Source organism: Mobula birostris, chromosome 9, assembly GCF_030028105.1.
Source record: "Mobula birostris isolate sMobBir1 chromosome 9, sMobBir1.hap1, whole genome shotgun sequence".
Classification (NCBI taxonomy): Eukaryota; Metazoa; Chordata; class Chondrichthyes; order Myliobatiformes; family Myliobatidae; genus Mobula; species Mobula birostris.
In genome coordinates this window covers 117,488,880-117,515,872 of record NC_092378.1, presented here as the reverse complement: position 1 = coordinate 117,515,872, position 26,993 = coordinate 117,488,880, and the positions used below count along the sequence as shown (strand labels likewise).

The 26,993-nt window shown below is 41.6% G+C and overlaps 1 protein-coding gene across 8 annotated transcripts in view; it reads right to left on the bottom strand.

Annotated features, from left to right (window-relative positions):
- Positions 1-26,993, bottom strand: part of smurf1 (SMAD specific E3 ubiquitin protein ligase 1) — a 159,033-nt gene that overhangs the window by 72,637 nt on the left and 59,403 nt on the right. For 7 of the 8 annotated variants that reach the window (XM_072268676.1, XM_072268675.1, XM_072268677.1 and 4 more), the window contains exons 2-3: positions 12,893-12,931; positions 1,315-1,441 (exon numbers count right to left, since the gene is read on the bottom strand). In XM_072268676.1, the coding sequence (XP_072124777.1) occupies positions 1,315-1,441; positions 12,893-12,931 (166 nt within the window). The remainder of the gene's footprint in view (positions 1-1,314; positions 1,442-12,892; positions 12,932-26,993) is intronic. The other variant, XM_072268678.1, reaches the window with a different exon arrangement.

Genomic DNA, 26,993 nt, shown 5'->3' with positions numbered 1-26,993 from the left:
ACACGCTCCACTACAGCTCCGTTGATGTAGATGAGGGCGTGAGTGTGGCTCCTAGCATGCCTGAAGTCCACAATGATCTCCTTGGTCTTCTGAGTGTTAAGGGCCAGGTTGTTGTCGGCACACCACGTGGCCAGGTGCTGGACCTCATCCCTGTAGACTGTCTCGTCATCCCCTCTGATCAGGCCAACCACCATGGTGTTGTCTGCGAACTTGATTATGGAGTTAGAACCATGTACAGGAATGCAGTCACAGGTGAAAAGTGAGTACAGAAGAAGGCTCAGCACACAGCCTTGAGGCACGCCGGTGTTCAAGGTAAGAGTGGAGGAGGAGAGGTTGTCTAACTTAACTGATTGGGGTCTGTTAGTCAGAAAGTCCAAGGTCCAATTGCAGAGGGATGAGCTGATACCAAACTGGCGAAGTCTGGCAATCAGCGAACTAAAGTCAATGAACAGCATTCTGACGTAAGAGTTGGGGCTGTCCAGGTGGGTCAGGGCAGAGTGAAGTGCCATGGAGATGGCGTCCTCTGTTGACCTGTTGGTGCGATAGGCAAATTGATGGGGGTCCAGGGTAGTGGGCAGACAGGATTTTCAGAGAACCAGTCTCTCAAAGCACTTTACAATGATGGGGGTGAGTGCAACTGGGCGGAAGTTATTCAGGCCTGTGGCAGTGGAATGCTTCGGCACTGGCACGATGGTGGTGATCTTGAAGATGGTGGGAGAGAGCTCATCCTCATCCACAATACTCTGAAGTATACTGGCAGTTAACTAAGCCACATCTTCTGGGTTGTCGGCTCTCAAGAATTTCAAATAATTACTATTGATGAAAGTTTCTGAATGAGAAATACCTAAAATACCTAAAAGAAATACCTAATACCTAAAGAGGTTAAACATGAGAACAGAAACGGAATCATCTAAGAACATGAAACTGAACAAAAAGGTATAAATGACTGAACCTAATAGCTTTGGCTCCTCACAACATTTCCTATCATAAAGACATAGTTTGGACATGTTTTCAGGCAGTTTTCCTGATGCAAATACTGGGAGAATGTCACAACTTCAAGCTTCTTGTGTGGACTCCAATGTCTGAATGTAATTAATTAAAGTATTACAAATAGGTGCCAGAACATTCAGGACTTCCAAGTTCAATGCATATTTGTAGAAGTCCCAAATGCGCAGATACAAATCACTATTTCCTGTACATTGTCGACCTACAGAATTAAATATCACTAATTCAGAAGCCCTTTAAGGGATAACAAATTAGCATCAAATAATACAATGTACCTCAAAATGGTAGCTCATATTCAACTATACTCACAAGTCATAGTGTTGGTTCCATTTTGGATCAAGCGTGTTTTTCACTGTATCTGTTGAGTGACATTGCCCGGAGCCATCCACAATAATTTTGGCAAAGGGGTCAGGTAATCCTGTACAAGGCAAATATACTAAAAATAAACTATAACATAAATATTTTTCCATTTCAGATTTTAAAATTGATTAAACATTTTAAGAAACTAAAAACTTAACTTCTGACAAAAATCCATGAAAGATGAATCCTACATTGACAGAAAATACATAGAATTTTAACTTACAGATCAATAACTCGAATAAGAAAATTTAAGTTCCATCTCTTATAGACTTAATGGGTAATCTAAAAGAGCTGCTTCAAATGTCTAAAGGTTTTGAAAGTGTGTACAGGGAGAATACTTTCTTGTTTAGGATGTACATAATTGTAGGCCATAATACACATAATTTGGCAAGAAATCCATAAGGGAATTCAGAAGAAATTTCATCTACCTAAGTAGTAGCAGGACAGAATATCTCTTCTAAAGTGGTTGAAGCTAACAGTTAAGATGCATTAGAGTGAAAGCTAGAGAAGCACATGTGATAGAAGGGAATAATGCCAATAGATTTTGATGAGGAAACAAAGGAAGATGCATAAATGGACCATGACTATATTTTACTACCATCTGCCCAACGTTATCATACACTGGAGCTAATGCTTCACTGCAATCTTTATGTGCACTCTGCTCCAAGAATGCATTAACTTCACTTTGGATTCTTCTTAAACAGTTCTTAACTGCCAACGATGACTTGCTTTCAGATCACTTTCATCAGGTCTGAAATGGTTGAGAAGCCCTAAAGGGAATTAAAGACTCTGGGCCAATGGTGCATGATAAAGCAGGTGAGTGGATTGCATGGGGCTTATCCTGTTCTTTTTGCTGTTTAACTGTGGTGACAATCTGCAGCTCTTTAATATAGCTGTAGAATTTTGAACTTTTGCAATGTTATTATTATCCAGAGAACATTTGACAATTCTTAAGACTACAAGACATAGAAGTAGAATTAGGCCATTTGGCCCATCGAATCTACTCCACCATTTCATCATGGTTGATCATTTCCCTCTCAACTTCATTCTCCTGCCTTCTCCCCATAACTTTTCACATTCTGACTGATCAAGAACCTATTAACCTGTGCCTTAAATGCACCCAGTGACCTGGCCTCCACAACTGCCTGTGGCAAAGAATTCTACAGATTCACCACCCTCTTGCTAAAGAAATTTCTCTAAATGGACATCCCTTTAATTCTGAGGCTATGGCCTCTGAATCTAGACTCCCCCATCAAAGAAAACACCCTCTGCATACCCACTCTATCTAGTCCTTTCAACATTCACTAGGTTTTATTTTATTGAGACCCCCCTCCCAATTTTTCTAAATTCCAGCAAATACAGGCCTTCAATCGCTGCTCATATGATAACCCTTTCAATCATTGAATCATTCTTGTGAACCTCCGTTGAACCTTCTCCATTGTCTTCAATGTCAGCATATCCCTTCTTAAATAAGGGGCCCAAACTGCTCACAATACTCCAAGTGAGGCCTCAGCAATGCCTTATACAGCCTCAGCATTACATTCTTTTATATTCTAGTCCTCTTGAAATGAATGCTAACATTGCAGTCACCTTCCTCACCACCGATTCAACGCGCAAGTTAAACATTAGGGAATCCTGCACAAAGACTCCCAAATCCCTTTGCACCTTGGATTTTTTTTTAAATTTTCTGCCCAATTAGAAAATAGTCTGTGGCTTTTATTCCTTCTAGCAAAGTATAAAAACTAAACATTTTGCAACACTGTACTGTATTCCATCCCCCACCTCTTTTCCCATTCTCCTAATCTGTCTAAGTCCTTTTGAAGCCTCTCTCCTTCCTCAGCACTTAAGCTCCACCTAGACCCTCCACCTATCTTCATATCATCCACAAACTTGGCCACAAAGCCATCAATTTCATCACCCAAATCGCCGACATACAATGTAAAAAGAGGCAGTCCCAACACAGACCCCGTGTGGAACATCACTAGTTACCACTAGCCAATCCAAAAAGGACCCCTTTACTCCCACTCTTTGCCTCCTGCCAATCCGTCAATGCTCTATCCATGCTAGTATCTTTCCTGTAATACCCTGGGCTCTTGTCTTGTTTAGCAGCCCCATGTGTGGCACCTTGTCAAATGACTTCCGAAATTCCAAGTACACAACATCCACTGATTATCCTTTGTCTATCCTGCTTGTTAGTGTTTCAAAGAATCCCAACAGATTTGTCAGGCAAGACTTTCCCTTAAGAAAACCATGCTGACTTTGGCCTATTTTGTTATATGCCTCCAAGTACCCCAAAACCACATCCTTAACAATCGACTCCAACATCTTCCCAACCACTGAGGTCAGGCTAAATGGTCTATACCGATCGTGAAGTGTGGTGTGACATTTGCAATTTTCCCATCCTCTGGAACCATGCCAGAATCTATTGATTCTTAAAAGATAATTACTAATGCCTCCACAATCAATTCAGCTACCTCTTTTAGAACCCTGGAGTGTAGTCCATCAAGTCCAGGTGACTTATCTACCTTCAGACCTTTCAGTTTCCCAAGCACCATCCCCCTAGTAATATCAACTGCACTCATTTCTGACCTTTGTCACTTCTGAACTTCCAGCATACTATTAGCGTCTTCCACGGTAAAGAAAAGTACTCATTCAGTTCATCCCCCATTTCCTTGTCCCCTGTTACTATCTCTCCAGCGTCATTTTCTAGCAGTCCAATAGCAACTCTTGTCTCTCTTTTACTTCTTATATATCTGCAAAATCTTTTGGTATCATTTTTTGTATTAGTGGCCAGTTTACCTTCATATTTCATCTTTTTGCACTTTATGGCTTTTTAACTGCCTTCTTAAAAATATCCCAATCCTCTAACTTCCCACTAATTTTTGCTCTATTATATGCTTTCTCTTTTGCTTTTATGTTGGCTTAACTTCCCTTGAATATTTCCTCTTCTTTGGGATGTATCAATCCTGCACCTTCCAAATTGCTCCCAGAAAGTCGAAGCAAGCAGCTGAGAAGGAGTGAAGAAATCGGGTAGAAAAAGTCTTTTTTTTTAAACACGGCTCGGGGAGAAGGGTCTGCACTGCGCAGGCGCGTGACGTAGCGTGCAAAGGTTTAAAAAGTAGACCACCATATACAGCGGCCATCGTCGGAGTGGTCTGAGTCAGAGTGGGACGGCTTTGGCTCAAACAGGCTTCGGCGAGAACAGGCAGAGGCCAGGGTAGGTTCTGGTAAGTTTTTTGTTCAGATTGTTTAGTGCAGTGAGAATGCCAGGCAGGATGTTGGAATGCTCCTCTTGCAGGATGTGGGAAGTCAGGGAGCCCTCCGGTGTCCCTGACAACGACACCTGCAAGAAGTGCATCCAGCTGCAGCTCCTGACAAACCGCATTAGGGAATTGGAGCAGGAGCTGGATGACCTGTGGATCATTCGGGAGAATGAGGAGATTATAGATCATAGCTACAAGGAGGTAGTTACGCCAAAGGAGCAGAGGACAGGAAATTGGGTCACTGTCGGGCGAGGGAAGAGGAAAGGGCAGGCAGAGCAGGGTTCCCCTGTGGCCATTCCCCTCAACAAGTATACCGCATTGGATACAGTTGGGGGGGATGATTAACCTGGAACTAGCTGCAGTAGCCGGATCTCTGGCACTGAGTCTGGCTCTGCAGTGCAGAAGGGAGGGGGGAAAAGAGGAGAGCGGTAGTGATAGGGGACTCGATAGTTAGAGGTGCAGATAGAAGGTTCTGTGGTCGTGACAGAGAATCCAGGATGGTTTGTTGCCTCCCAGGTGCCAGGGTCAAGGATGTCTCTGATCGATTGCATGACATTCTGAAGTGGGAGGGTGACCAGCCAGATGTCGTGGTGCACATCGGTACCAATGACATAGCAAGGAAGCGTGAAGAGGTCCTGGACAGTGAGTATAGAGAGCTTGGTAGGAAGTTGAAAAGCAGGACCTCAAGGGTGGTAATCTCAGGATTGCTACCTGTGCTAGGTGCCAGTGAGGGTAGGAATAGGATGCTCTGGAGGAGGAACAAGTGGCTGAGGAACTGGTGTAGGGAGCAGGGTTTCAGATTTCAGGATCATTGGGACCTCTTCTGGGGCAGGTGGAACCTGTACAAGAGAGACGGGTTACACTTGAACCACAGGGGGACCAATATCCTTTCAGGGAGGTTTGTTAGTGCTATTGGGGAGGCTTTAAACTAGATTTGCAGGGGGATAGGAACCAGAGTGCCAGAGCTGACAGTGTGGCTGGGGTGAAAATAAATGATGTTGAAAGTTTAAGCAAATCCTCTGATAGAAAGGTTGTGAGTGGTGGTAAAAATCTTCTGAGGTGTATATATTTCAATGCTAGGAGTATTGCGGGGAAGGCGGATGAGTTGAGGGCGTGGATTGACACGTGGAATTATGATGTTGTAGCAATTAGTGAAACTTGGCTACAGGAGGGGCAGGACTGGCAGCTTAATATTCCAGGGTTCCGATGTTTCAGATGTGATCGAGGCAGAGGAATGAAAGGTGGGGGAGTAGCATTGCTTGTTAGGGAAAATATTACAGCAGTGCTCAGGCAAGACAGATTAGCGGGCTTGTCTACTGAGTCCTTATGGGTGGAGCTGAGAAACAGGAAAGGTATGGCCACATTAGTGGGATTGTATTACAGACCACCCAATAGTCAACGAGACTTGGAAGAGCAAATCTGCAGAGAGATAGCAGGCAACTGCAGGAAACATAAAGTTGTGGTGGTAGGGGATTTTAATTTTCCATACATTGATTGGGACTCCCATACTGTTAGGGGTCTAGATGGTTTAGAGTTTGTAAAATGTGTTCAGGAAAGTTTTCTAAATCAATATATAGAGGGACCAACTAGAGGGGATGCAATATTGGATCTCCTGTTAGGTAACGAATTAGGGCAAGTGACAGAAGTCTGTGTAGGGGAGCACTTTGGTTCCAGTGATCATAACACCATTAGTTTCAATTTGATCATGGACAAGGATAGATCTGGTCCTAGGGTTGAGGTTCTGAACTGGAAGAAGGCCAAATTTGAAGAAATGAGAAAGGATCTAAAAAGCGTGGATTGGGACAGGTCGTTCTCTGGCAAAGATGTGATTGGTAGGTGGGAAGCCTTCAAAGGGGAAATTTTGAGAGTGCAGAGTTTGTATGTTCCTGTCAGGATTAAAGGCAAATTGAATAGGAATAAGGAAACTTGGTTGTCAAGGGATATTGCAACTCTGATAAAGAAGAAGAGGGAGTTGTATGAAATGTATAAGAAACAGGGGGTAAATCAGGTGCTTGAGGAGTATAAGAAGTGCAAGAAAATACTTAAGAAAGAAATCAGGAGGGCTAAAAGAAGACATGAGGTTGCCTTGGCAGTCAAAGTGAAGGATAATCCAAAGAGCTTTTACAAGTATATTAAGAGCAAAAGGATTGTAAGGGATAAAATTGGTCCTCTTGAAGATCAGAGTGGTTGGCTTTGTGCGGAACCAAAGGAAATGGGGGAGATCTTAAATAGGTTTTTTGCGTCTGTATTTACTAAGGAAGCTGGCATGAAATCTATGGAATTGAAGGAATCAAGTAGTGAGACCATGGAAACTGTACAGATTGAAAAGGAGGAGGTGCTTGCTGTCTTGAGGAAAATTAAAGTGGATAAATCCCCGGGACCTGACAGAGTGTTCCCTCGGACCTTGAAGGAGACTAGTGTTGAAATTGCGGGGGCCCTGGCAGAAATATTTAAAATTTCGCTGTCTATGGGTGAAGTGCCGGAGGATTGGAGAGTGGCTCATGTTGTTCCGTTGTTTAAAAAAGGATCGAAAAGTAATCCGGGAAATTATAGGCCAGTGAGTTTAATGTCAGTAGTAGGTAAGTTATTGGAGGGAGTACTAAGAGACAGAATCTACAAGCATTTGGATAGACAGGGGCTTATTAGGGAGAGTCAACATGGCTTTGTGCGTGGTAGGTCATGTTTGACCAATCTGTTGGAGTTTTTCGAGGAGGTTACCAGGAAAGTGGATGAAGGGAAGGCAGTGGATATTGTCTACATGGACTTCAGTAAGGCCTTTGACAAGGTCCCGCATGGGAGGTTAGTTAGGAAAATTCAGTCGCTAGGTATACATGGAGAGGTGGTAAATTGGATTGGACATTGGCTCGATGGAAGAAGCCAGAGAGTGGTGGTAGAGAATTGCTTCTCTGAGTGGAGGCCTGTGACTAGTGGTGTGCCACAGGGATCAGTGCTGGGTCCATTGTTATTTGTCATCTATATCAATGATCTGGATGATAATGTGGTAAATTGGATCAGCAAGTTTGCTGATGATACAAAGATTGGAGGTGTAGTAGACAGTGAGGAAGGTTTTCAGAGCCTGCAGAGGGACTTGGACCAGCTGGAAAAATGGGTTGAAAAATGGCAGATGGAGTTTAATACTGACAAGTGTGAGGTATTGCAAGTTGGAAGGACAAACCAACGTAGAACATACAGGGTTAATGGTAAGGCACTGAGGAGTGCAGTGGAACAGAGGGATCTGGGAATACAGATACAAAATCCCCTAAAAGTGGCGTCACAGGTAGATAGGGTCGTAAAGAGAGCTTCTGGTACATTGGCCTTTATTAATCGAAGTATTGAGTATAAGAGCTGGAATGTTATGATGAGGTTGTATAAGGCATTGGTGAGGCCGAATCTGGAGTATTGTGTTCAGTTTTGGTCACCAAATTACAGGAAGGATATAAATAAGGTTGAAAGAGTGCAGAGAAGGTTTACAAGGATGTTGCCGGGACTCGAGAAACTCAGTTACAGAGAAAGGTTGAATAGGTTAGGACTTTATTTCCTGGAGCGTAGAAGAATGAGGGGAGATTTGATAGAGGTATATAAAATTATGATGGGTGTAGATAGAGTGAATGCAAGCAGGCTTTTTCCACTGAGGCAAGGGGAGAAAAAAAACCAGAGGACATGGGTTAAGGATGAGGGAGGAAAAGTTTAAAGGAAACATTAGGGGGGGCTTCTTCACACAGAGAGTGGTGGGAGTATGGAATGAGCTGCCAGACGAGGTGGTAAATGCAGGTTCTTTTTTAACATTTAAGAATAAATTGGACAGATACATGGATGGGAGGTGTATGGAGGGATATGGTCCGTGTGCAGGTCAGTGGGACTAGGCAGAAAATGGTTCGGCACAGCCAAGAAGGGCCAAAGGGCCTGTTTCTGTGCTGTAGTTTCTATGGTTCTATGGTTAAAGTCCAGTAATTGCTTCACTGCCATCATCCCTGCTAGTGTACCCTTCCAATCAACTTTGGCCAACTCCTCTCTCATGCCTCTGTGATTCCCTTTACCCCAGTTCAGTACTGATAGATCCAACTTTAGCTTCTCCCTCTCAAACGGCAGGGTGAATTCAATCATATTATGATTACTGTTTCCTAAAGGTTCCATTACCTTAAGCCCCCTAATCATATCTGGTTCATTACACAACACCAAAATAGAATTGCTGATAGTGGGCTCAACCACAAGCTGCTCCAAAAAGCTATCTCGGGGGTATTCCACAAATTCTCTCTCTCTTGAGATCCAACTGTCATGGTCCGGTCCGCGAAGTCCGCATTCCGGTTCACAGTCCGGTCCATTGACCCTTGCTCCAGGTTTTCCTGTCTACCCTGTTTCTGTTCCTGTTGAGCACTAATTGAGGCAGCTGATTCTTGTTGGGGCTGGCTGCATAAATACCTCCAGAGACCAGGGTGTGGCTGCTGGATTGTTCTTGTCCTTACTTCTTGTATTCCTTCCCTTGCTTTCTGTTTCCTCGCCTGAAGCCCTGCCTTGTCTTGCCGGTAACTCTCGCCTCGCCTGTAGTCTTGTCTTGGAACCACCCTGTACCTAGCTCCTTTCCTGTCCTTTGCCTCCCCCGGGTAAGTCAGGCCCTCTTGCCGTTACCCTGTGGTCAGTTCTGTCCCTTCCTGTCCCTTGCCTCCATTGGGTAAGCCAGGCCGTATTGCCGTTACCCTGCGGTTGGTTCTGTCCCTTCCTGTCCCTTGCCTCCGTCGGGTAAGCCAGGCCGTCTTGCCGTTACCCTACGGTTGGTTCTGACCCTTCCTGTCTCTTGCCTCTGTCGGGTGGAGATCTGCGCCCTGCCCAGGAGGAGCTTCAAGACCCCAAGCCTCAAGTCTCTAGCCAAGCCTCGCCCCAAGTCTCCAGCCCTGCCTCACCTCTGGTCTCCAGCCTTGCCTCTCTCCAAGCCTGAAGACTCCAGCCTCGTCCTGCCTGCCAGCCAAGTCACGTCCTTGCCTAGTTCTGGGGTCTCAGCCAGAGGCAAGACCCAGGTTCTGGTCCTTATCCAGTCTCTGGCTCAGAGTCCAAGCCCGGGCTCCTAGCTTTTTTGTCCTGTCCTGTTCCGGGTTCCCGGTTTTCATGTCCATGTCCTAGCCCTCACCCTGTACCCTAGTCCTGTCCCTAGTACTTCAGTGTCTGTGTCTTGCACTTGGGCCTGTTCCCAGCCACCACCTTATGACACCAGCAACAAATTGATTTTCCCAATCTATCTGCATATTGAAAACCCCATGACTAACCCCATTGTCTATTTAATATGCTTTTTCAATCTCCTGCTGTGATTTGTAAACCACGTCACGGCTACTGTTCAGAGTCCAGGAAAAGGCTTCCATCAGTGCCTTCTTACCCTTGCAGTTTTTTTAGCTCTACCCATAAGGATTCTGTCTTTTGATCCCATGTCAGCTCTTTCCAAGGATTTGATTTCATTTTTTACTAACAGAGGCACCCCAGCCCCTCTACATACCTGCCAGCCCAGCCCTTTTGATGGATTATGTATCCTTCGATATTAAGCTCCCAACTACAATCATCCTCCAGCCATGGCTCTGCGATACTCACAAGGTCAAACCTAAACATCTTTAACTGTGCTACAAGATCATCTACAGTACCTTATTTCATTTATTGTGTGCATTCAAATATAACACCTTCAGTCCTGTATTTGTCATCCTTTTCAATTTTGTCCCTCTTTTACAATGCAACTCATCCAAATGACCACAATTTTGCCCAATCATCAGCTGTCCTTCCTGATAGTCTCACTCTATGCTACATCTGCTTGTAAAGTGACATCCCTATCCTCTGCCCAATCACTCTGTTTCCCATCACCCTGCCAAATTAGTTTAAACCCCTCCCTGAGTTTAAAGAGCTCCAGCAAAACTGCCGGCAAGAATATTGGCTCCCCCCACCCCCCATTGGGTTCAGGTGTAGTCCATCCCTTTTGTACAGGTCTACTTACCGCAGAAAAGATCCCAATGATTTTCACCTTTCACCTGCACGTTTCTGAGCCATGCATTCGTCTGCCAAATCATCCTATTCTTGCTCTCGCTGGCATATGGCACAGGCAGCAATCCAGTGATCGCTACCCTTGAGGTCCTGCTTTTCAGCTTTCTACCTAGCTCTCTAAATTCTCTCTTTAGGACCACCTCTCATTTCCTTCCTATGTCATCGGCACCAATACGTACCAAGACATCTGGCTGCTACCTCTCCCTTTTTAGAATGTTGTGGATATGATCCGAGATGTCCCCAATTCCGGCACCTGGGAGGCAACATACTACCTAGGTCTCTCTATTGCGTCCACAAACTCTCCAATCTACTCCCCTAACGATGGAACCTCCTACCAGCACTGCATTCCTTCTCTGCCCCCTTCCCTTTTGAGCCACAGCTCCAGACCCAGTGCCAGACACCATGTCGCTGCAGCTAGGCTCTGGTAGGTCATTTCCACTCCCCCACCCCATCAGTAACCAAAACGATATACTTGTTATTGAGGGGAACGGCCACAGAGGTACTCAGTACTGGATGCCTATTTCCCTTCTATCTCTTGACAGTCACCCATTCAGCAGCCTTGTATAACCGCTCTGTAGCTCCTATCTATCATCACCCCAGTTTCCCTTATGGGCCGAGAATCATCAAGATGCAGCTCCAGTTCTTTAACACTTTCTCTGAGGAGCTGCAGCTCGGTGCAACTGATACAGACGTAGTTATCTGGGAGTCTGGAGGTCTCCCAACATTCCCACATCCCACACACAGAACAAAACACAATACCTAGAGCCATTCTTACTACCCTAACTATACACTAACAGATGATGAATGAGTATGGAAAAGCTTACCTGATACTTTTGTTACCCAAGCCTGTTGAGCCAAAGCCAAAAGTCTCCCCACTCTGACATTGTCACACTCATGCAACAGCAGCTCTACTTGCCCTGCCTTATTTTCGTTTCACCTTGCTACTGAATCTTGAACTCAGACTGGTGGCTCTTCAAGCTCTGAAAAAATAGCTATGAAGCACTGATTGTTAAAGCTTCCTTAACCTGGGTGAAGAAGAAGAAGAAAGCCCTTAACTCCGAGTGGAGTCATCGGGACGCTGTCATTATGGCGTTTTTTTTAGCAGGCTTTCTTATTTTTACGAGGCCGAGTTGCTAGCTCGACGCTCAACCCAGCACGGATGGAAAGCGTGCAAGGGAGCCGGATGGATTCGAACTTCGTTCCGAAGTCCAGCAATGATGCCACTATGCCACCAGCCGGCCCCTTAACGTGGGTGAACACACCTTTACTTTTCACCTTTGAACTACAAATAGACGGTATTTCAAGCGCTGAAAAAAAGGCTATGAGGCACTGATTTTTAAAGCTCCTTCCTCGACCTAGGTGAGACAACCACTTTGAGGCCACCTTGGCTGGCTGCTACTGTCACTCACCAGCCACAGTTATAGCTGAGATAGGTATACCTGACATCATCATAAAATGCAATTTTATGATTTGGTGTGAGGCTCACTGCTCTTTTAAAGTCACTTGAATCGGTAAAGAGCAGAATTTGGGGTTCCATTTGAACTGTTAAATCTAACAATACAAAATAATTAAGCAACTGTTCATTGGAAGCCTTTTCCATGATTGCCATATCATGTAACATATGAGAGGTAACTGTAATTTTTTCAGGGTCACTAGTACTGGTGGCCACATTGTGCACAATGAACATAAGTATATATGATCATTCAGCCTTCATGCCTCTTTAACAATTAGAAATGATTGTGCCTAATCTTTTCCCATAGTGCGACTTTGCTGCACTAACATAGTATTCCTCGATTTCTTAATATTCAAGTATCTTCTTTGAGGATATTCAGCGATGGAGTTTTGTTTTGATATGGACCTAATTTGATTGAAATATTAACCTTTCCACAAAAATTAGCTTGGCAAGTTTCCTCACACAACAGAATTTCAACCTATAGATACGGGAGATGACCTAAATTTTTTCAGACACTTTCTGCATGTATGGCGGCCTGAAACATGCCAGCCCTCTTCCATCAGAACATCCACTTCCTTATTAAATAGCAGATCTTCATAAGACTTTACCAAAGTACTCCATATTTGAAGCAATAGTTCACATAGAAACAAAGGTAACTGTTGCAATTTTAACTTACAAGGTTAGTTTCCCAACTATTACTGGGTACACAGTAATTCTGGACCCACTTTTCCTTAATGGAATAATTAAGCTTTATTCCTCAGAAACCACAATATAGACACCAAAGTTTAATACTTACTGAAAAAATCCTTCTTGGCCAGACTTTTTGCACACAACACTGAAAAAAAAATAGAAGATTTGTTGGCATAATTTTTTCCTTTGCACTCACTCATCTTTCTCAAACTATGTCCCACAAACACCAGCAATCTTATATCCCTTTTCAGGACACAGGAGCATTAACGTATAACAGTTAATACACTATCTCACTGATAGTGGCAACATATGTATGTGGGGCGGTAAAGTAGGCATATGACACATTTCTCTTCTTCGGTCAGTGAATTGAGTATAAAAGTTGAGAAGTCATGTTACAGCTGTATCAGACTTTGATTAGGCCACATTTGGAGTATAGAGTGCAGTTCACATTGCTACATTTCAGGAGGACTTGGAGACTTTGTGAGGGTGCAGAAGAAGTTCACCAGCACATCACTGATGAAAGTATGACTTTTCCCCAGGGTAGAAATTTCAAATACTAGAGGGCATAGCTTTAAGGTGAAAGACTAACGTGGCAAGTTTTTTTTCCCTCAGAGAGTGGTAGGTGCTTGGAACGTGCTGTCAGGAAATGGTGCAAGTGGACAGAGTAATTTAGACAGACACATAAACAGGCAGTGAATTACCATATAACACGTTCAGACAAAGATGTGGTTTAAATTAGCAACATGGTTGGCACAGACATAGTGGGCTTGAGCTATATTGATTTATTGCTGTAATAAATAGCAAATGGCTACTATGAACAATTTTTGAATTAAAAGCAATTTAATTTTGTACTTACAGAAAGCATTAACATGGTTCCTCAGGAGATTATAAGCAAAAGTGCAAGTCCTGAAAACAGGACTCAATTTTGTCATGTCAGTTTTAATTACCATATAAATATGAGGCAGAGAATGGCAATGAGAAGCCCAGTCTCTGGTGGAATGTGACCAGTAGTGGTCGCTAGAGGTTCATACTGGTGCCTCTGCTTTTCACCATAAGTATAATAATAGCTTCATAAAAGAAAGAGAACTCTACATTTAAGATTACATGTCACTAAGTTCTGGGCTTGGGGCATTTTTATTTAATTTTAATACAATAAAAAGCTATTCACTGATCTCTTCTGGTGCAGCACAGTTGTAGTGACCAGTGTTTGACTTGCTGGAACTGCACTTCTGTATTCCACCTCTTGGTGTCACTAAATAACAACATTTAAAGCACTCCAAATAAAAAGAAATAAAATGCACAAACCTTTTAAACTGATATATGCAAATTAAAGTGGCTATGTATATATAAGAATGGGTCACTTCAACAAATCAAAATAACAAGATGGTTCAGCTATTATGTAGCTATCTAATACTGAATACTATAAAAATTCATTTTCTGGGGGTGGCAGATGAAAATGGAATGCACATTTATCAATTTAGCTCAAGGCTATACTGCTAATCTAAATGTAATATTGTGAATAAATCACAGAGCCATTTGAAATCAGACTTGCATTTTCTAGGTTCTGTCAACTAGAATCAATAAAATGTAACTTAGGAATGTGTCATGTGTTTTCTATATTCCAACACTGGGAGAGCCAAATAATGTTTAGCATGACATTATTACAGCTCACGCCATCAAAGTATGGAGTTCAAGTCCACCATCTTCTGTAAGAAAGTTTGGTACATCCTTCCCACATCCATGTGGGTTTCCTCTGCCCATTGGTTTCCTCCCCCAATCCAAAGATTGGTTAACCGGTTAGAAGGTTAATTGGTTATTGTATATTGTCCTGTGATTAGGCCAGGGTTAAATTAGTGGGCTGCTGCGCAGCACGGTTTGGTGGGCCAGAACAGCCTGTTCCACGCTGTACCTCTAAATAAAATAATCAACAAAAATCTCCTTGTTGTAAAGCAGTTTCAGACATCCAAGAGTCATGAAACACGGAGTGAATACTTATTGTACTTGTTCACTAAATTCAATCCTCACATTGTATTTTTTAAAAGAAAGCTATCATTACCACATTGCAATGTAGGCATTAAAACATGAAATTTTACAATAAATCTGTATGTGATTCCATGTAGTGATGTTAAACATTTATTTAGACATCCAGTGAATGCCGTCCTGACGAAGGGTCTCGGCCCGAAACATCAACTGTACCTCTTCCTATAGATGCTGCCTGACACCAGCATTTTTTGTGTGTGTTGACAGGATTTCACTTGATTTCTTCTCTTGCAAAGACATTTCTAAAATTTAGAATCTTTTACATATAGAAGAGAAATAACTTGTATTTACTGAGCACCTTTTACAGGATATCCCAAATGCTTCACAACTATTACAATGTTGTGACTTGTTTTTCCGTGGGAACAAAGACAACAAATTTGGACAAATTAGAGCCAGTATGATTATGATCTGTTTTAATGTTGACTTAAGCTTAAAATTGGCCTCAGGAACTTTTGATTACTTCCACCTCTCTTAAAATATCATCTGAGACAATGCCTCAGCTAAAAAGTACTCTATCTTCTGAAAGGCAGTACCTCCCTTAGTGTTGGACAAGCTCTAATGCACCAGAGTGTCAGTTTGAACAGTGCTCAATTCTCTGAAGTGGTACTAACTCAGATATTAGAGCACTATTAATGCAATTGAATGGTCACTTCAACACAGTGGTTACTAATCAAAGACATTCAGTGAAAATTTTTAAAACTTGCAGATGCTATAAATCAGGAAAAAAAACTGAAAATTCTGGAAATACTCAGCAGGTCAAGTTGCACCTGTCAGAGAAAAAGTACAGCTAAAATGTCAGTCAAGAAGAATCTTTTGTTACAGAAACCACTTCTCAACCTGAAATACCAGCTGTTTTTCTTTCTACTGTTGCAGCCTGGCCTACTGAGTACTTCCAGCTTTTCTTCCTGTATTAAATCAAAAGGATTTAGCATGCAATTGTGATGAATGGATTATGTCTGATTATATCATAAATCAAGTAAGAAAACAAACTAACTTCGTATACAGGTGGCCCCCGTCTTCCAAACGTTCGCTTTACGACACCTCGCTGTTACGAAAGACCTACATTAGTTACCTGTTTTCGCTAACAGAAGGTGTTTTCACTGTTACAGAAAAAGGTAGCGCGCGCCCGAACAGCCACGCTGCTCCCCCGTAACTGCATTCTAGCTGCCGTTGCTTAAACACGCGCTTTATCTCGATTTATTTTGTGCATCCGTTAGCAAGATGAGTTCTAAGGTATCGGAAAAGCCTAAAAGAGCTCGTAAGGGTGTTACACTTAGCGTAAAACTAGACATAGTTAAGCGTTTCGATCGTGGTGAATGAAGTAAGGACACTGTCTGCGCGTTGAACTTGCCTGCGTCCACCATTCGCACTATTTATATGCAGAGAGAAAGAATTTTGAAAGCTGCCGATGTTACTGTTGGTCCTGCTTGAGGCAAGTGGTCTCTCTTAGTCGGCATCCAATAATGGATAAAATGGAAAGTCTATTGCTTGAGTGGATTGATGGGTGTACAAAGCGTGGTGTTCCGTTAAGTTTTCTTATACTTAAGGAGAAATCAGTCAGTCTTTTTAATACGCCGAAACAGAAAGCACTGGACAATGGTGATGAAAGTGTCGCAAAAGTGGAATGTGAAGGTAGTCATGGGTGGCTTGATTGGTTTCTGAGGCAAGAGCAGCTTCATAGTTTAACGTTTACTGGAGAGAGTGCTTCGGCTGATACTGAAACTGCCAAAAAGTTCCTAGCAGAACTGAAGAAAATAATTACAGAAAGTGGTTACAGGTGTCCCCCGCTTTTTGAAAGTTTGCTTTACGAAACCTCACTGTTACGAAAGACCTAATTAGTACCCGGTTTTCGCTTTCAGAAGGTGTTTTCACTGTTACGAAAAAAAAATCAGCGCACACCCTGAGCAGCTGCTCTCCCCGGATTCGGAACTGCATTCTCGCCGGCATTGCTTAAACACGTCTCTGTGAGCAGCCGTTTGCAAGATGAGTTCTATGGTATCGGAAAAGCCCAAAAGAGCTTGTAAGGGTGTTACACAGCGTAAAACTAGACATAATTAAGCGTTTCGATCGTGGTGAACGAAGCAAGGACAAAGTGAGTTTGGCTTGTGGAAGCTGACGAAGATGATGTTGAAGAGGTTTTGACATCCCATGACCAAGAACTGATAGATGAAGAGCTGATGCAATTGGAAGAAGAAAGGATAACAATCGAAACCGAATGCAATAGCAGACTGAACGTGAAGCAACCGCATGGGACTTTCGCTGCAATGATAAAGTACGACTTTAATTTTGAAAGGGTACGTAGGTTTAGGGGATATTTGCAAGATGGTTTGAGTCCTTACAAAGAACTGTGTGATAGAAAAATGCACGAGGCTCAGCAGTCAAGCAAGCCTTCCACATCAGCCACAGCAGATGACAAACTTTGACCTTCGACATCGAGGCGGGCAGAGATAGAAGATGACCTGCCTGCCCTAATGGAAACAGATGATGACGAGATGACACCCCAGTGTCCCATCACCCCAATCCCCGGGCCACGGACAGATACCGATTCGCGGAGAATGCAGCAGTAGCCGGGAGGCACACAGCACGTCTTTAAGAAAAAAGCCAAAATAAACATGCTAATTAATTAGATGCTGCCCGACACGTAATTGTCGGCCCAGATCAGAGATGACGCAGTTGGAAGTCGACACTGATCTGGGCTGACAATTATGTGCCGGGCGGCACCTAATTAATTAGCATGTTTATTTCGGCTTTTTTCTTAAAGATGTGCTGAGTGCCTCCTGGCTACCGCTGCACCCCTGCATGCTTAGCGGCAATGTATCGCTCGGTGGCCTGGAGGGTGGGGGCCACTGCACCACCCAACCTGCAACGACTCAGTCTAACACACCATCATCAGTGTGCTCGGCGCTGTCCCGATTCCAGTAAGTGATACTACACTGTACATACATTATTTCTACTTTATATAGGCTCTGTATTTTTACGTGTTATTTGGTATGATTTGGCAGCTTCATAGCTTAAAGGTTACTGGACAGCGCTTGCGTGAGATTTTCTGCCGACGGCGCTTGCGTGAGATTTTCGGTACAGAGAACAGTGCAGTAATGATTGTGGAGAAGTATTTCTACTTTATATAGGCTGTGTATTTATCATATCATTCCTGCTTTTACTATAAGTTACTGTTGTTTTAGGTTTTATGTGTTATTTGGCATGATTTGGTAGGTTATTTTTGGGTCTGCGAAGGCTCACAAAATTTTCCCGTATAAACAAATGTAATTGCTTCATCGCTTTATGACATTTCGGCTTACGAACCATTTCATAGGAATGCTCTACCTTCGGATGGCGGGGGAAACCTGTATTCGTATAAGTGTTTAACTGTGATGAAACTGCAATTTATTGGAGTCTTCCGGATTCCGGTAAGTGAAACTACAATGTACATACATTATTTCTACTTTATATAGGCTGTGTATTTTTATGTGTTATTTGGTATGATTTGGCAGCTTCATAGCTTAAAGGTTACTGGAGAGAGTGTTTCTGCCGAGCGCGCTTGCGCCGTGTTTCTGCCGAGAGTGCTGCTGTGAGATTTTCGCTGTGCTAGACAGTGCTGCAGAAAAGTATTTCTACTTTATATAGGCTGTGTATTTATTATATCATTCCTACTTTTACTATATGTTACTGTTATTTTAGGCTTTATGTGTTATTTGGCATGATTTTGTAGGTTATTTTTTGGGTCTGGGAACGCTCAAGAATTTTTCCCATATTAATAAATAGCAATTGCTTATTCACCTTATGACACTCCGGCTTACGAACTGTTTCATAGGAACGCTCTACCTTCGGATAGCAGGGGAAACCTGTATCATGCTGGAATTACACAAAGCATTAATACTGTATCACAAAATAATATAACCAGATTTAAGGAAACAATATTTGCTGGTGAAATTGAAGACTCGGCGCTCTCGGGTTTTATTGAGCAGGGTAATTAAACAATACAAATAAACACAAAAGGTTCTTCAAATACTGGAACTTCAGAGCAGCACACACAAAATGCTGCAGGAACTCAGCAGGTCAGGCAGCATCCATAGAGGAATAAACATCTAGGGCCGAGATCCTTCACCAGGACAAGGTACAAAATAAAACCAAATCCTGTTTAGCCGTCATCTAATTCTGTCTTGGATGAGACCTAGGAGCTGCACATCTTACTCCTTTGCAGAGATAAATGAGTGAGCTTAATGAATGTGAACCCAGGGCAGCACAGACACAAGTAACTTTGAGCAAGAAAAAGATTTAGAAAAAAAAATGTTAAAACAGTAGTGAGTTAAGACATACATGGATACTAGGTATCTGTGCATCTGTGTTGAGTGTAATTTATTGAGGTCTGAACATTAATCTACTTGGTCCATGACCCAAGGCATTTCAATTGAGACAAGAGAAATGGAAAACTGAAGAAAATTTACATACAAATCTCTGACACTTAGAAGACATTTATAGAAGATTCTCACCAAAGATTTTCACACTAGACACAGAAAGGCCACTTACCTCAATACCATTTTAAATAAGGTTGTCCGTAGGAAGGACAGAAAGGCATGGAAAACTCAACAAATCAGAGGTGTTGGGTGAACGATACAGAAAAGCTTAAAAAATGCATTAAAATACAGAGAGATTCTGATCTGTAATTGATTTGGGGTGGAAAGTTTGACTGGTTTAGTGTTAAATTTATTACAATTCTCATAGTTTTCTAGCCCAGATATCACAGGTATCCCACTGAAAACACCCATCCAAGCAGCACGTTGCTATGCTAGGAACCTGGTGCAAAATCCTGCCTTCCCCATACAGTGCAAGGAATCTGATGTGAGTCACCACCTTCCACTTGCGCTCCCACAACAATGAGCTCGTGGTCTTGTGCTCTTGAACAGCTGTTGACCATTTCCACCAATGTCAGCCAGTGCAAGTACAGTCCTTGGTCCTGCAGCTCTGCACTGCTCATTCTTGTTTGCATTACACCAGCCCTCGTAAGCAGTTGCTGTACGTCACCTCGATGGCTGATTCCAAACCAAGCAGTGAGCTGGTAAATTCAAGGTAGGAGAACCAGTAATGGTAAGGGTTGACATCAGTCACCCAGCACAGTAGTGTGAAGGGTGCAGTTTTGTATGAGGTTCCTAACAAGGCAGCATGCAGCAATAGTGAAAGCAGTAGTGCATGCAAAGTTCCCGATAGGGCAATGTGAAGGAGTGGAGAAGGTAGGGATGCATCCCAACATCATAGTTGAGCAACATGGTCAGTCATGTATTTCTCTATAGGTAATGCTATAATGACCCCTTGTGGTTCCAATTCCACTTGTGCTCTCATTCGTTCATAAACATTCAGAACACCAAACAAGGTCCCTATGTATTTTCGCAAATCCAAGTCGAAACACTGATCAAATATTTCACATGCTAGACCATGCAATGATGCTTACAATTGGAACCAACCCATTTTCAGTCATTTTGCTACAGATCATGGAAGATTGCTTGGAAACCAGCAAGGTACATAATTATTTTTAAAGGAATTTTTTTATTACTTGGAAGGATGCTGGAAATTGGATTCAAATAGAAATTGGGTCAAGATCAAGATTCAACATTCATTTATCACATGAACACTGAAACATACAGTGAAATTAATCTTTTGTGTTAACAACCAACACAACCTAAAGATTTCTCCAAGAAGCCTAAAAGCCTAAGATACTTACTGATGATTCACAAATCATCATAAAATTAAAGAGTTCATGTCTGCTTGTAGGAGCATCTGAAACAAACATTCAAGTATGGGTTCATGTGTGGCAGATGTTTCTTTTTACACTTAAATAAGGGTAAACATCATCATAAATATTAACTGATTTACATTTGATATTCCATCATCACAAAGAACCATTCCATCAACATTTTAAACATATCATTAACTGGACCCATCATATAAATTCTTGATTTTGTCTGAAACAGTTCCATGAAAAGAACCAACCCCAATATGTTAATATCAAGAACAGAAAATGGAATATTGTTTTTTTTTTCCAGGCTCAACTGTGTTAGGTAGTGGAATGCTCCAAAAATCAGTTCCTGGCATTTTATCTTAATAACCTGAAAGAGGGGCCAAAGCATGGGCATTGAAGTTTGTTGATACTGTAATAACCGGGAGGGTATACTGCAAGGAGAATTTCGCTCTACAACAGGATATCTATAGGTTGAGTGAACGGGTGAAAACTTAGCAAATAAAGTTTAATGTGGGCAAGTATAAGATTATGCATTTGGGTACGAGGAACCTAAAGGCAGATTAAAGGCAGAAAAACTGGAGGCAAATGCACATTGGCTTTTATAAGCGAGCTGAAGCTGAAATATACAGAAGTATTGTTAGAATTGTGTATGGTACTGGTGAGGCCACACCTCAAATATTGACAGGCTCCTCTATTTAAATTTGCAAGGCAGCTGGAAATATAAAATAACACCTGTCCTTGCCGATGAAAGCCACAATGGATAAAATTAATGCCATTAAAAAAAAAGTGTGATGGCAAGATAATGTTACTCAATTTATTGCAAAACTTGACCTGATTTTACGGGAACTTGATCACGCAGCATCATTGAGTCAAAAGGTAATATCTATAATCTCCTTTCTATATCTTGAGTATTGAAATTAGATGCAATGCCCGTGTTATATTTTTAATTAACACTAATAAAATAAAGTTCACTTTGTTTGAATTTAGATATAGGTTAGGAGTGCTACTGAATGCAAAAATACTATAAATGTATGATAAATATCATACCATATTTGTATAATCCTCAAAATAAAGTAGCGCACAATTCAGTAAAACATAAATTGTTTATTTTAATACTTTTAAACACTTGGGAGTATAACAGAGAGGATAAGTGCCAGTAATAAACCAAGACCATGGCTGAAATTACTCTTAACATATACATAAGATTCAATTGGATGCTGTCTGGATTGGAGTGCATTAGTTGTAAGGTGAGGCTGGTTAAACATGAATTATTTTGTCTGTAACATTGAAGGCAGAAGGGTAATCTAACATAAAATGGAGAGGCACAGATAGGGTAGACAGAGTCTCTTTCCCAAAGTGGAAATATCAAATATTAATTTGTCAAATATCAATATTGAACATTGTCCAGTCCAAAACTTGCATCCTAAATATATTCTGTATGAGGAAGTATCCACTTGCACGTTTTAATAAGAACTGCAACTGATTATTCATTTGCAGGTTGCATTTTAACTGAAATTATTACACATCATTAACATATTGCTGAATATTATCTTCACCATCTATAGAACATTGACTTTAACTTAAAGAAATAAGTACAAGTTATCCCCAGAGCGCAATTATGATCTGAGCAAACATACCACAGCTCAAATAAACAAAGATGCAATAAGTAACAGGTTTATTTTTGAATCAGTTAGACCAGGGGTCCCCAACCTTTTTTGCACTGTGGACTGGTTTCATATTGACAATATTCTTGCGGACTGGCCGACCGGAGGGGGGTGGGGTAGGGTTGCCAACGGACAAGAGTAGCAGTCAAATACGTTGTGTTTACCCCGAGAAAGACTACAATGACCATATTAAATGATATTATCATTTAAAGAAAAATTGGATAGGTATATGGACAGGAAAGGAATGGAGGGTTATGGGCTGAGTACAGGTCGGTGGGACTAGGTGAGAGTAGCGTTCGGCACGGACTAGAAGGGCAGAGATGGCCTGTTTCCATGCTGTAATTGTTGTATGGTTATATCAGTCACTTATAAGTCAATAGCATCATAACATTTTAAGTAACGTTTGGATATTAAACACACAGCGCATATTTTCCCCGTATGAACATATAAAATCATTGCAACGCACCAATATCGCTAAATCAGTGGGAGCCCTGGGCTGAATACTTGTTTCCCTGCAACAAGACGGTCCCATCGAGGGGTGGTGGGAGACAGCGATACTCGAAAGGGGTTCCTTATGTCCAGTCTATTCCGCAATTTAGTTTTCGTTGCATTCATTGCAGAGATATGTTGGAAATGGAAGCAACATTTTCAGTGCTTTCGTGGCTATCTCAGGATATTTAGCCTTGACTTTGATCCAGAATGCTGGCAGAGCTGTTATGTCAAACATACTTTTCAGCCCACCATCATTTGCAAGCTCGAGGAGCTGATCTCCTTCCCACGCTGATATGGATGACGCGTGGGTAATGAGCTCGCGTGTGTTCAAGCTTAACAGTAGGCGTGACAGGGAATGAGGAAAGGTGCAGCTGACTCATATCGCTAAATCATATTGAGTTAGACTGTTACCCCAGTCATGCTTCAAATCTGCAATGTTTATTTTGTTCTATTCTTCAGATTTAAACTGAAAAGATTATGCATCAAAATCCTTATAAACAAAATAATAAAAAGTATAAAGCACTTCCCCACCAGTTCAGGTGATCATTAAAATAATTCCAGTGCAGAACCATACAGTGAACATTCCACAACTGATAAAAGAGGTTATTTTGAAAGTGAAGGTCAGTCTCGTGGGTAAAATAAGCTATTCATGACATGAGAATGTAGACAACAGAAACCAGAATGAAGTAGGGAGGTTGCAGAGAATAGGTACTGCAGGGAAGCAGCAAACACAGTTGTAAGGATGCTTTCAGTCCTGATGTCTCAGAGGAATAAATCAGGAGCAGAACCAGGTTTATTATCACTGACATACATCATGGAATTTGTTGTTTTGTAGCAGTAGTACTGTGTAAGGCAAAAATAACTACATTACAAAAATAAATAAATAGTACAAAAAATAAATAACCAGGTAGTGAATGCAACCAGTCAGAATTAGTTGTAAAACAAAAAAATCAAGACATTACGTCTCTCTAAATTAATCCTGGAGAGATGAAATTTTGTAATGAAGGTCACTAAGAATTACAAGCACACAACTAACTTATTTTGTTCTGCTCCTGTGAATCAAGGTGGAACCCAAATCAGAAGAAATATTCAGGATGAAGATGACTGATGGTTAATTCGACTTTGTGGAGATTAAAGCACAGCTAGGCTCAAAACAGACCTGTATAGATGATTTTTCTATTAAATGTGAAGCATGTACGTGACTAGGATTTTGAGGACATTAAATAGCCTTTGTCCACATTTTGCTCATTGCTGCTACTGAAGCTTGGGTCAACATTAGTTCGCATGTTATAGCTGAAGATTTCAGAGGAGCTTGTTGATTTTCAGAATAGGTCTTTTACAGTATAAAGATGACATAACTAAACAGTAATGCAGAGTTAGTGGCATGTATTTCTCAAGGTTGCTTATATTGTAACTTTAAATTGTAAAAACAGTAAGTTAAAGTAGTCCTTTATTCCTATCTGAACCAAGATCATAGTCATAAGAGTCACAGAGCTGTTATTCTGTCTTGTCCCATCAACCCTCAGCTGGACCATAGCCCTCTATATCCCTCCCATCCAGTACCCATCCAAATCTCCCTTAAATGTTGCAATCAAACCTGCATCCACACTTCCGCTGACAGTTCATTCCACACTCGTATCATCCTCTGAGTGAAGAATTTCCCCCCAGGTTTCCCCAGATATTTCAACTTTCACACTTAACCTATGACCACAAGTTTTCGGCTCACCTAATCTCAGTGGAAAACTCCAGCTTGCATTTGCCCTATCTATACGCCTCATAATTTTGTACACTTATATCAAATTTTTCCTCATTCTCCTATGCTCCAGGGAATAAAGACATAACCAATTAATATTTTCCCTGTACTCTTTTCAATCTTATATCTTTCCTATAGCTAAGTGACCAGAACTGCACTCTAAATTCAGCCTCACCTGGTCCAGATCCTGCTGCTAGCTTTGATAGCCTTCCTCGTTGTCCCCTATGCCCCAAATCTTGGTTTCCTCCTTCCTCAACTCCAATTTAACCCTGCTCCACTCCACATCCCCCCTATCCTGGAGCAGCACTAGCAAACCTTCCATCAAGGATATTGATCCCCCTCAAGTTTGGTGCACACTGCCCTATTTGTACAGGCCTCACGTTCCCTGGAAGAGAAGCCAATGACCAAAAATCTGAAACCCTCCCTCCTGCACTATCTCCTTAGCCACTTGCTAAACTGTATTATGTTCATATTTCTAGCCTCACTAGCATGGGTAGCAGGTCTGAGATCACTACCCTAGAGGTCGTGCCCTTTAACTTATTAGCTAACACCTAAGCAGGACTTCATCACCCTTCCTGCCCGTTACTGGACCTCGACTTTTAGCTGCTGACCCTCCCCCTAAGAATGCTATGCACTCAATAATGATTTCCATGATAATATACCCAGAAGGCAACATACCATCTAGGAATCTTGTTCTCATCCACAGAACCTCCTATTTGTTCCCCTAATCAATTAATTCCTCTCACTACTGCTCACCTCTTCTCCTCCCACTTTCTTTCTGAGCCACAGAGCCAGATTCAGTGCCACTGACCTGACTGCTGTGGTTTTCCTCTGCAAGATCATCCCCCTAATAGTATCAAAAACAATATACTTGTTATTGAGGGGAATGGCCACATGTGTACTCTGCACTGGCTGCCTATCCCCTTTCCCTCTCCTGACTCTGATCCAACACCTGACTGAGTGTTGTTTTGATCATGCTTTAACAAATGATTTGCGGTTTTTTAATGCCTCTATTTAAATATCCAAAGGTCACAGATTTCCCTTGAAGCTTGGCTTGGTTTGGCTTTGCTCTTGTTCAGTCTGAACAATTCTAAACCGAATGTATTTGATGTGCTTAGTGCAAGTAACTTGTTAACAATAAAGACAAGAAAATCTGCAGTTGCTGGAAATCCAAGCAACGCTCACAAAATGCTGGTGTATCTCAGCAGGCCAGACAGCATCTATGGAAAAGAGTAAACAGTCAACATAAACAGTGAACAGGAGTCCTGATGAAGGGTCTTGGCCCGAAACTTCAACTGTTCACTCCTTTCCATAGATGATGCCTTGCCTGCTGAGTTCCCCCAGCATTTTGTCTGTGTTGTTTATTAACAATAAATGCCTTTACAGTTTCTTGCATTTTCTACTCTGCCATCTCCCTTGAAAGGAGTTGGTTAAACACAACCAATATTAACAATTCACTTAAGTAATATCAAAATGTATGAGGTGTGTCCCATGCAAAATATATATATATATAGTAGTAGGCAAAACTGGAAAAGTCTTGGTGTCATTTCTACTGTAGTACTTGTACTCTAATTGTATCCAAGGAAATTAAGCAGGAATGGAAGAGAATCACGTGTAAGAATGAAAGAGACTGCCTTTTCTTTAAATAATACCAAATTAACTTTAAATTCAACTTATCGAGCTATATATTTTGATTTTGAAGTTGAATTTGATTTTAATACAGTCAAATCTATTAGACACTAACATTTTATGTACCTATAAAATAGAGAAAGCAAGAAATAATGAAAAGGACAGACTGTTGATTTTGTTGTTCTGCTCTGATTGTAATCATGTGGAATTTCAAAACCAAACAACACTCATTAGAAAACAACAGAAAAGGCCAAGGTAGGAAGTGATGTTCTTTGAGAATAATGGGATTCCTAGTCTCCTCCCACCTACTCTTAGTTGAACAAGGCATGAATGGGTGAAGGACTAAAGGCAGGGGGAATACAGGAATTGGCTAGATTGCTCGAAGAGAATTTGGGATGAAGTAGCAAAGAACAGCCATTAAAAGAATAATTTATGGATAAGTAGGATTCCGTGCAAAGATTTGATCTAAGAAATTTGAAAAAGCAATACTAAAGGCATAAAGCATGAGCTGTGAAGCTTAAATGAAGCAATATATATTAGGGGCTCTTCAGTCTACATTACCATAGCATTTCACCCAATCTCCCACCGAAAAAAATACACAATGGAAGCACAAGACAGGAAAATAAAAGGAAAAAGAGATGGGGTGAAGAGAATGAACAAGAGAGAATACAAGTCAGAGAAATTAAGAAAGGAAAAGCAATACACCACATTAGAGATGGACAAAATGATCACCAAATTCTCCAACTTCCAAAGACAATGAAATCACATCATTTTAATAAACAATGCTTCGAATGACTATAAATCACAATAGTACATGGAAAGACTATCAAGTTCAAGTTTATTGTCATGCAACCATACACATGTATACAGCTAAACAAAACATTGTTTCTCTGGG